Below are 12,500 nucleotides of genomic sequence, written 5' to 3'. Positions count from 1 at the left end.
GTGCCCGTCGTGTCTTTGCCCCTCGTGTGGAAGGGGCTTTAAATAAGAAATATGAATGGGGTAATCTGACTGATATAACAGAATCTAAAGAAGACATGAGTGTATTAATGAAAGAATTCACGATTTTGTATGTGGTATCAGTAATGCAGAAACATAAATACCTCGTACATGAACTAGACTGTTTCTCGGAATGCAGACCAAGGAAACAAAACCTGATAATTGAGAACTGGTTATCACAGCAAAGGCACAACTAAAATGTAACCTGGTTGCCTGTGGTAACTATAAAGTCATTGCACTTGTGTCAGCAGTGCTGAAAATATTCAGTCTGGGCACTCCCAAAAGGCCGGAGAAAAGACATTCAGAAAGATATTAACAAAATGCTTCAAGAGGATTGAGCTCGTTTAAGGAAAGATATGAGCACACACACCGATTAGTTATGTTGAGACATAAGTGGTACAAACCACATAGTTGTGTTAAGACATAAGTGGTACAGACCACATAGTTATGTTAAGACATACGTGGTACAGACCGCATAGTTGTGTTAAGACATTAGTTGTACTAACCAATTAATTGTGTCAAGACATAAGTACAGACCAATTAGTTGTGTTAAAAGAAAGTTGTACAGACCAATTAGTTGTGTAAAGACATAAATTGTACAGACATATTAGTTGTGTTAAGACATAAAAGGTACAGAACAATTAGTTGCGTTATTACACAAGTGGTACAGACCAAGTTGTTGTGTTCATACATAAGTTGTACAGACCAATTAGTTGTGTGAAGAGAAAGTTGTACAGACCAATTAGTTGTGTGAAGAGAAAGTTGTACAGATTAATTAGTTGTTAAAACGAAAGTTGTACAGACCAATTAGTTGTGTTAAGACATAAGTTGTACAGACCAATTAGCTGTTAAAACAAAAGTTGTACAGACCACTTAGTTGTGTTAAGACATAAGTTGTACAGAAAAATCAGTTGTGTTAAGACATTGTGCAGACCAATTAGTCGTGTTAAGATATAAGTTATACAAACCAATTAGTAGTGTTAAGACAAACCTGTACGTGTACAGACCAATTAGTTGTTAAAACAAAACTTGTATGGACCAATTAGTTGTTTAAAGACGAAAATGTACAGACCAATTAGTTGTGTTAAGACACAAAGTTCAGCAGCGTATGGAAATTGAAATCTACAGTCTGATGATTTTTACTGATTACAAGACAAGACGGCTTTTGACAGCATGCAGATCAATATCATCGAAGGTTCCATCACTACTGTATTCCCGTTAACAATGTAAAACTATCCATGTAAATAGTAGACGCAAAGTTATGTTAACAGAACTGTATCAAAAGAATTTCAGTTTAATAGTGGGAATGTTATGTCAGCTTTGTTGTTGCCCTTTATCATGGATTTTATAATGAAAAAAGGCGGCTGGAGATGGAAAACCCAGGATCAGTTTGGAGTGAGCAGATGATGCTGTTTTCATTATCAAAACGCTACACGATCTACAAAGCTTGATTAACAGATTCCATCACAAATCAAGAAAGCTGGGTCTTGAGATCCAAGTACAAAAAAGAAAAAAAACATAAATAATGAGGGCAGAGTATACACAAAGGGATGAAACAGCACTATCTGGAGATAAGTTTAATGAGGTCGAGTCTTTCAAATACTTAGGAACAATGATATGCAAAACAGGTTTTCATCAGATGGAATTTAGTGACACCAACGAAGGCTGAATAAGATTTGGAAATTCGTTTTGCTATTTGTTTGGTTATTCGAGCTCGAATCATGGTATGACAGTGTAATTTTAAAAATACTATTAGGAGTAAGGGTAAAGTGATGAATGATACCATAAGGGTAACTATAGACAATCCATACGTAGAGGAGATAATGATGAAGAGAGAGAGAGAGAGAGAGAGAGAGAGAGAGAGAGAGAGAGAGAGAGAGAGAGAGAGAGATACTAACACTGTACGTGATAGTAGCAGCTGGGCTCATCTAGGCACCAGAAGAGTTGGAAGACCTCTACCAACTTAGTTAAGACCTATGAATGAATGGCTGGAGATGGGTGGAGATTGGTGAAAGCCAAAGGATGGGAAGGACATTGGTGGCGGAATTCGCAGAGTATCTTTGCGTCGCATGGCATTGGGGCGATGATGATGCCGATAAGGTATATAAATGATTCATCACATTTGTTTAAAAGACCTTCATTTCACTAAACAGTTTGTGAGCACCTGCTGATAAATTTCTTGTCAAATGGGATGCAGCCAATTCTCCTTGACTTGGTAGAAGATTGGGAGATGAGCTAAATACCATTTTCCTAAAGGGCAAAATAAACTTCCCTAAGAAAATATAAGGTACCTAAAAAATGTCTTTTGTTTGTCTTCATAGTCAAAAAATAAGTTTCATTCTAAAGATCCACCACTAACCTACTGCTGCTCTGGAATTATTCATAAATGCCAAGAGAAGCGACATAAAGTAGTGTAACAATTGTTTGCGCACTTAATCTTTGAGGCCGACTTCACCAGCTATTTTTATAACAGACGTTAGGAGTTTTATTCTTACTAAATTTTCTTTTCAAGGCAGTGAAACGCTAAAACCCACAACTCCTTGGGCAATTCTGGAAATTAATATCGTATTAACTTTCGGCATCATTTGGGTAGCCTGATCAAGAAAAATACAACATGAAATTTTGGAACCACTTTTAAAGTCTAAACTGGTATTACTTGATAAGCCACCATAAATTTTCCCATGATTCTACTTCATTTTTTCTTGCAAAAATCAGATCTAATGACCTCCCGTAGATATCACATAAATAATTTCACGAACTACGATTCATAACATAACAGCTCACATGATAGTGGATGGATAGTTACACATATGCAAGTCATTTAATTCACGTATTCACTTCATTACTAAAACTCTACTTCCAAAGCGAATAAAATCTTGCTTTGTACCGCCAACCCAAAATGACAAATTTAGCTATAAAACCAAAATCCTGAAGTGGATGGTATTAAGGTGGCTGCATCGCATGATAAATTTAATCGTTCTATTTTCAGCAACACCAGCTATATCGGCTCGGTGGTCATACGTGCTTATCAAATCAAAGCCCTTTCGATATAGCTGTTTATAATTACTTATATAAAATTCATTGAATATTAGATTGATTTCAAGGAACTAGCCTGCCGTAACACAGTTGATTCATAAAGGCCATTAAATATATTTCCTTTGTATTCATGCAAATAACGTAAACAACACTATCCTAGGCATGCGCTAGGAATGGTTTTAGGAATCTTGTCAATCTAAAAGGCCGATGCTCAAGGCTACGCTAATTGATGAGACAAGACTATTCAATAAAAACAGGGTGGACTGAGAGAAAGAAGCAGGGATACAGATCGCATATTTGTTATTAAATAGCTATGCGAGACTTGAAAATAATAGGAATGCGTGTATGGCAAATAAGAATCTTAAAAGAAAAATTATAATGCAGTGGAGGTGTTAATATTTGCCGACAAAAAAAGAAAAGTTTCAGTCTGGAAATGAAATGAGTGTTAGTTTGTAGGTTGGAAAATGAGTGTGTTTTGTTTTCGAGATTCTTTAAAATCTTTATTTATGTAGTGAGGTGAGAATCAAGGGAAAAGACAGCACACGTGGTGAACAAGAGGGAGATAAGAAAATGGGATATGAATGGCGTCTGGAATGGATGGCGCTTGGCATTATAAGATATACTGTTATGACTGGTGAGGGAGTTTGAAAAGCATTTGTAGGGTGAGGAAAGAGAGTAAAAGTGAAAAAAAGAATGATTATGGGGTAAATGGAAACCAGGAAGATGAAGCAGTAGATGTTAGTATGCATAGAAGAACCGAAGTAGTAGTTTCGCAATAATATTTTATGTGAAATATATCTGATGTATAATGTTAGGATGAGAGATGAAGTTAGCCATTTAATTGGTGAAAAAATGAAGGTAGCTGGAGGGGAAGGAGCTTGGACCGTCTACGAAAGTTAAGACTGTAATGTCAGATATGACTGTAGAGCCAACACCTCTTTATGGGAGTCAACTATGGAAAGGAATATAAACTTTGGGCCGGAGGCCAAGTGCTGGAACTGTGAAGTCATTTATCTCTGTGAAGGCAATTGAGAGTCTAATGGTTTGAAAGGAGTAACCGGAGGAAAACTTTCCAGCTGCACAACGAAACAATTGTTAGGAGAGGGTGGAAAATTCGTTGGAGGAGAGATAGTATGAACAGAGGTACAGTAAAAGGAACGAAAAGAGCTGCAGCTAGTGGCTGAAGGGACGCTGCAAAGAGACCTCAAGTCATGCTTGCAGTATACCACGTTAGGGGATCAACTGTGGAGGTCATATGCAATTGGAGATATACAGAAATGGCAAAAGGATAATTTGGAGGACTGGAAGGATCATAGTATTTTGAGATGGTTCAGTCGTGTGGAAAGAATGTAGGGCATTAAGCTGGTGAAGAAGAAATGTACATTTTGACACTACTTATAAGGAGGAAATGAAGACTTAGATAGGGCTGAACAAATAAAGTGAAAGAGGTAGTGGTGAGGAAGGTCATCAAACCCCAAATTTATGCGAGAATGCAAGCTAGATAAATGAGAAATGCACGGTATGGGGTTCGATCCAATGTTAATGAAATTTTTGTATAGCAACATGAAGTGATTGATATGGAAATTTTGTGCAAAGTGCTCCTCTACAGTTGAGCAATATAAGAAAGAATGTGGCTGTGACTGTTCTTGTCTCTTCCTCGGAAACCACCTCGTGCTATGGTAAAAAGTTTGTGTTAACGTGTACACACACACACACATACACACATATATGTATACATATATATATATATATATATATATATATATATATATATATATATACATATATATATATATATATATATATATATATATATATATATATACTAGCTGGCCAACGCTGCACTGCCCGGGAAAGCTCTGAAGGACTAGAAAAATTATTATGGCACCTCTTTGTGGTGACTGTCTCTTTTACCGATGTATTATTGTACTGACTGTCCATTTTATCAATGTATTACTGTGGTAACTGTTCCTTTTATCAAGGTATCACTGTACTGACTGTCTCATTTATGGCGGTATTACTGTACTGACTGTTCCTTATATCCAAATATTACTGTGCTGACTGTCCGTTATCCAGGTATGACTGTCCTGACTGCCCCAATTTATCCAGGTATTACTATGGTGACTGTCCATTTTATCCATACATAACTGTGGTGACTGTCCCCAAGGTATTACTGTACTGACAGTCCCTTTTATCCAAGTATTACTGTGGTAACTGTACATTTCATCCAAACATACTCCCCGCAATAAACCTAAACACACATCCCCCGACTTAACTGAAACCGTCCCCCCTCCCCACATAAACTTAAACATATCGCCCTTTAAACATCAACATATCCAATGCTAAACCTAAACACACCTCCTGGTAATCCTAAACACATCCTCACTAAACCTAAACACATACCCCACTAAACCTAAACACAAACCTTGATACAGAATTAGTTGTCACAGGAAAGAAAAGCATTATCAACAATACATTTCTATGGTATATAGAGTAAATTAAATTAGGCATGATAAACCCGTAGAGTTTAATTGCCCCATACTTTACAAAGGGAAAGGGGGAAGAGGAGGTGGAACGGGGTATGGGTTTGAAACCTACCCTATTTTCCAGTGAAACCTACCCTATTGTCCAGTAAGTTGTGTCACCACATAAGTGACCTAGGACGCCCTAAACGTTAAACCATCAAAGGGTTAAATAGGCATCTCTGAACTCTCTGATACATAATTATTATCGTTAATTGCATTTCAAATAGTCTTAAATCCTTAAATCAATCTTATATGGGATGAAATTGAAAGGTATAAGGTTTCATCTGCCGAAGGAACTTTTCTGTTATCTTCAATACTTTTGGAGATATTAGTATTTGAATAGTGTTAGGGCCGGGCCGTGGCGAAAATTATAATACTATAATTAAAACATCATTCAAATGGGAATCTATGATATTCTAAAAATAGATCTTATATGGGATGAAATTTAAAGATGTATCTTCAATACTTTCGGAGATTTTAGCATTTGAATAGCGTTAGGGCACAAGGCAATAATTAAAACATTTAAATGGGAATTTATGATATTTTAAAAATAAACCTTATATAGAATGAAATTTAAAGATGTAAGGTTTTATCTGCCAAAAGAAATTTTCTTTTATCTTCAATATTTTTTTAGATATTAGCATTTGAATAGCGCTAAGAACTAACACAACAATCAAAACAATTTTAATGTGAATTTATGGGATGAAATTTAAATATGTTAGGTTTTATCTGCCCAAAGGGTTTTTCTTTTATTTTCAATACCTTTGGAGATATTTGCGTTTGAATAGCGTTAGGGCCGGACCGCCAGAAATGAGCCAGTTTCCAGTGAGACTTTGCTTCGCTTGTAACAAAGGGTAGGGGGGAAGTGGAAGGGGGTATGGGTTTGAAAGCTACCCTATTTTCTAAGTTGGGTCAAATGATGGCCACGTGCCAAATTTTATTTAGGTCGGTCAAGCGGTTTCCACATACGTTAGAAAGCAAAGGGGATTGCCGAATTTTATCTAGATCAGTCCAACGGTTCGGATTTCTGTAACGCGCAAATATACAAACACATACAAATTAACCTTTATACAGTATATGATATATATTTCTAAATGTACGTGTATATATATAAAATATATAGGTATATAGATATTTACTCTTTTAGGGAAAATTTTTTCTCTTATATAATTGTGGTTGAATAACAACGTAAATTCAGCACTAAAAATTTTATAGCATAAGTTTGCGATTTTATGTAGCTTTCTGTTTGTGTTATTGTCTACTACCGTTCGCCATAAAGTCATTTTTATTTATTCAATTTTTCATTATTCTTACTACCCCATTCTTATTCTTTTTCCTTCATACAGTATCATTTCTGTCTTTTTCACTTTATTATTTAATTTTCTTCACAGCAACCAGTTAAGTTTTTAAGAAACGACCGAATTATAATGTTCAATTGCTTATCTACAAACTCACGATAAATACTTGATTTGACATTTAGACATCTCACTTTGCTTGCCTTTTTTGTAACTAAGTTATCAAGGAAAAAATGAACAGTGACTCTGACCACTAAGCCATCAAGAAAGGTACACGTTGATATCCGCTCTGCTATGCATTTGCTTGTCGAATTCATGTTTTGTACTCAGAATCGATACCAACCCACATCCAACATAATAGCTGACTGGCAAGTCTGTAACGTGTGACTAATGAATTTTTGTTACATTCATCACACCATATTTTCATTTCACAAATGTTAAAGAACAAATACCGATTAATATCCAGGGAATAATTTGTAACCAAGAAGAATTACAACTGATAAGTGCTTCGTCAACAGTGGGATTCAAATTGCTACCTGATTCAGAAACTATGATTTACAGTGATATGGCCACTGATATCGAATTCAGATTTAGTACTTAGAATGGAAATTAACACACCTCCACCTCTCTTGACGGTTCAGTGGTCAAAGTCATTGTATATAGTTGGTTCTACTCCAGGCAGCGGTTCGAAATTCCCTGGTAACGAAGCTATCACCAATCATAATTCCCCTTGGAAGCTATATTCCCGAGGTATAGTTAGAAGATAATTGGGGCTTAATTGTTGTGAATTTGTGTGTGCATATATATATATATGCCATGAGCTACAAATTTCCAGTTCGCTCTACCTCGGAAATAATATATTTTCGTATATGTCCACCGAATTAATATCGTCCTTCTCGTGGATTCAACACAGCACACACACACACACACACACACACACACACACACACACATATATATAATATATATATATATATATATATATATATATATATATATATATATATATATATACTTATATATATATATATATATATATATATATATATTATATATATATATTATGCGTTTGTAAAGAAAATAATGCGATAGTACACGTGATGACCATAAGATATGCATTTAGCACAGAGAGAAAATGGAAAAACTTGATTAGAGCTAGTACTTTCGACCTATTAACATAGTCTGATGATACCAATACGACGAAGGAACCGGTTCCAATCAAGATTTGTATTGTACCTCCGTGTCTTTGCATATATATATATATATATATATATATATATATATATATATATATTATATATATATATATAAGCGAATACCACGGGAAATGATAGACAGGAATCCAAGCGCTTTCGTCTTTATTCAGACATCGTCAAGGAGCTACTTGACGATGTCTGAATAAAGACGAAAGCGCTTGGATCCGTCCTGTCTATCATTTCCCGTGGTGGGATTCGCTATTTATGAAGTCACGTGCATCTACGTGATTTTTAAGCATATATATATATATATATATATATATATATATATATATATATATATATATATATAATTGGCTTCAGAGTAATTTCACATCGACAGCTTTAAGGTATAGTTCATATGCAAAACACCTTACGCACATTACCTGATAGTAGTAATTCTCTATTTCTCTGATAGACTGAATTTTTTACGTTAACAGTCCATCTGTGATATATTAATGTTTATATTACATGGTGCCATCATTCCCAATGAATTGCTACATCAGAGTATACCAAGCATCAATTGTGAGTTTCCTGAGAACTCTACCTTATATATATATATATATATATATATATATATATATATATATATATATATATATGACACATATATACACGCGTAGATATACACATGTAAAACATATATATATATATATATATATATATATATATATATATATATATATATATATATAGAATATTTGCAATGTTATTGCTACGACACTAGAGAATGCCAAGCATCAATTGTAAGTTTCCTGAGAAAAGCATCTTTTATACGTAATAAATACAACATCATACATACATTCACACGCATACACACACACACACATACATATGTATATATATATATATATTATATATATATATATACATAGATATACGCAAATTAAAACAATAATATATTATATATCTATATATATATATAGATTATATAATCTATATATATATATATATATATATATATATATATATATATATATATACATATATATATATATATATATATATATTATATATATATAATATACTTATATATATATGTGTGTGTGTGTGTATGCGTGTGTATGTATGTATGATGTGTGTACTTATTACGTATAAAAGATGCTTTTCTCAGGAAACTTACAATTGATGCTTGGCATTCTCTAGTGTCGTAGTAATAACATTGTAAATATTTTTTTTATTCTATGTCTCTGTGCAAAACAACACCGCTATCAGGTCAAAAGGGAAGGGCGCTTCTATTTAAACCCTACCTTACAACTGCCAGTGTGGAATTGCTCTGAAGCCAATTATGCTTTTCCAAACCTATAAAGGTAATGAGACATTACCTCACACAATAATAATACGTAAAGCGAGAGTGAGAGAGAGAGAATTTTATATCCTAGTGAGAGTGTGGTGATCCATACCTGTCTGAACTGTGGGGAGACGTCCTTGTCGTGGGCCTTGATGGTGGTGATGAGCATGCTGTCGATGTTCTCCAGGACAGCTCCGTCGAAGGGCTGGAGAAGAGGAGCGTTGTCATTGACGTCCAGAATGCTCACTTGGATCTTCTTCTCTGCTCGAGCGTTGTGATCATTCTGAAATTTGAAAGGAAGGAGCATTGGGGATTAGAAGAAATTTTCGTTAGTGACCTTAAACAAATTGTTTAAAAAATATTGAAAATCAATATATTTTACATTAGGTCGGTGGCAACGTAAAATAACTGTAAAATTCGTTTAAAGTGTACGAAACCTAATGGCATACTTCACCTTGAATTCAAAAGTAGATGTATATTATCCTAATCATCAAAAAACAATTTTCATATTGTAATGGGATCTTTGTAAACCTCAGCAGAAATATTGCAGCTGCAAAACCAAATTGATATCTTACTAGAAATACTTCAACATTATAATGAGTATTCATAAACCTCCGTAGAAACGAAGCAGGATAAAAACATGTTCAAATAACTAAATGTCCAATGAACTTAACATCCGAAACTGTACGTGAAAGACTTAAGAGAAATAATATCGCCCCCAGAAATCTATCTTCGTCAAGAATTAAATTTATAAACTAATTTCCTTTGACATCAGAAGAGTACATGTCATTTCTTAGAGCATATTCATTTCACTCAACTATTTACCTGCGTTTCCCCTGCCCAAAGCACACAGAAAATGCTCTATACGTATATATTCTAATTGATGTGCCTACGATTATTATGTATTTAAAATGGTGCCTATAAATACTATCTCCATCACTGATTAGCGCATTGGTATATCACAAATACTTCCCCTTCCGTTGGGTCAACTAATAAAATTTTGGTGACATCACTGAAACAAGTGAAATATATAACCCTGTGATTATTATAAAATAATTTTGTATCCAGCCGCTGGAATTCCAAGCTTAATTGCGATAACGATATGCTCAAATACACAGTTTCACTTTAACTCCAACGCTCAATATTGTTATCGTTAACATTATACTAACCGGTTTTTTTCTTTAATTTATGGTTTTTTTCTATCACCATTTTCAATTCTCATCTTTCTCTCAAACTTTTCAATATATCATCATTTCTCTCACATCATATCATTTTCATATCATCATCATGTATCAATCATTTTCATCACATCATCATCATTTCTCTCAACATTTTCAATATCATCATCAATTTCTCTCAACATTTTCAATATCATCATCATTTCTCTATCATTTTCTGCCACTGAAAACCATCACCAAACTCTGATTAGAAAAGCAAAGTAAAACTGGAAAGAAAAGAATAAAAAACGACTATAAAATTTAGTGTGCCATTCACCATGAAACGGAAATAAAAAGGAAACCAAAAGAAGGAAAAAATGCAAAATAAAAACAAATGGAGCTCGTACTGAGTTACATCAGCAGAGGAAAGAATCGCGAGGAGCAAACAAGAGAAAATCATAGATCTTGGAAAAATATATAATGACGCTGAAGGATTCAATGTCTGACAAAACAAATACAACGCAATTAAATCACACAGAATAAAAGCATTACATAAAGCATTCAATATTACTTATCAATAAGTTATTTTGCACTAGTGAAAAATTTAAAACTTGACTCCCAAACAAAACAGTTAACATTAAGCGGAATGAAAGCAGTGAAAATAGTAAGGGAAACATGGGAGCTAAATCAGTGAAATGAAAACATTAATTCAGAGTAAAAGGAAAAGAATACGCCTTCAGAGAACTCGGTTATATAAACGAAAAGGAAAAAAACCACAAGTAGAAATCTGTCCTGAGTGCTGAACCAGTGGAACGGGCCACGAAAATCCCTCACTAACCAAGGTCAGTTGCAAACAAGATAAAGAACAGAAATATTAGCCTCCGAGAAAAACACAGAAAGGAAGAGCACTCCATAATTGATCATTAACAGGAATAGAAACATTAGCGATGAATACTTGACTGATGCTGTGGGTTACCTCGCCGTTGCCTTTCACTCAAAAAGAGTTGGAAATATTAGAGAAAAAGGAACTGAGCTCCCAGAATCTGAGGATCGTGTAAATACTCACTATTAATTGGATCGTCAGGGTGTATTCCTGGATCGTTTCGAAATCCAGATTCCTGGTCGCGACAAAAACAGTCACGCCTGTGCTGTCGTGACACACGTCGGAGTTGTCCTGCCGTCTGTGGACATACACGAGATATCGTTATCAGAGCGAATTAGATATCAATTTGCCATTTCTGAATAATCAGACAATTACATCACTTGTTGATTAACAACTCAAAAATAATTTTGACTTCATCATCAGCATTAGCAATACTAATCATAAGACTCATTATCACATAAATAATTCAAAGACTTAGGATCATTATATAAATAATTCAAAGACTTTATTATCGCCGTAAATCATTTAAATATTCGTTTTCATTATTAGACTTCTCCATCACAAAAAATGACTCCAAAATGTCATTACCATCCTTAAAAAATATTGCTTAGGCTTCTTAATCATTAAAACGAGCACTATCACCATTTAAAATGAAATCAAAATAGCATATAAAACAGCAATACAAAGGCAATTATTACATAAAATTCTAGAAATTCGACTCAACAATTAAATATAAATTTATCAACGGAGCTCATCAATGGAAAATTCCAAATTTAGCATTTTTCAAGAATAACTAAAATACTAATAGTTGATTTGAAGTTCATCAATCCTAGAAAACCATTATCGAGCTAAACACTACATATATCCAGCGTTTCCACGTTGCACGTAGATACTACGTGACACTAAATAATGGTCAGGCTAAAACGACTATACAACTGTGAACACAAAAGAATGCTTAAAGCGTGAACAAAAACTTGAAACCTGTAACCTAAATGTTTTCCTGATAACCTTACAATCTTTC

General features: G+C 34.2%; 1 protein-coding gene across 4 annotated transcripts in view; it reads right to left on the bottom strand.

Moving 5' to 3' along the window:
* Positions 1–12,500, bottom strand: part of LOC135210896 (neural-cadherin-like) — a 481,919-nt gene that overhangs the window by 65,609 nt on the left and 403,810 nt on the right. For all 4 annotated transcript variants that reach the window (XM_064243833.1, XM_064243830.1, XM_064243831.1 and 1 more), the window contains 2 exons: positions 11,663–11,777; positions 9,552–9,722 (listed from right to left, as the gene is read on the bottom strand). In XM_064243833.1, coding sequence (XP_064099903.1) covers positions 9,552–9,722; positions 11,663–11,777 — 286 coding nt within the window. The remainder of the gene's footprint in view (positions 1–9,551; positions 9,723–11,662; positions 11,778–12,500) is intronic.

The sequence above is a fragment of the Macrobrachium nipponense genome, chromosome 4 (genome assembly GCF_015104395.2).
Source record: "Macrobrachium nipponense isolate FS-2020 chromosome 4, ASM1510439v2, whole genome shotgun sequence".
Taxonomy (NCBI): domain Eukaryota; kingdom Metazoa; phylum Arthropoda; class Malacostraca; order Decapoda; family Palaemonidae; genus Macrobrachium; species Macrobrachium nipponense.
Note: the sequence above shows the minus strand (reverse complement) of the source record. Positions and strands in the feature narration are given on the sequence as shown.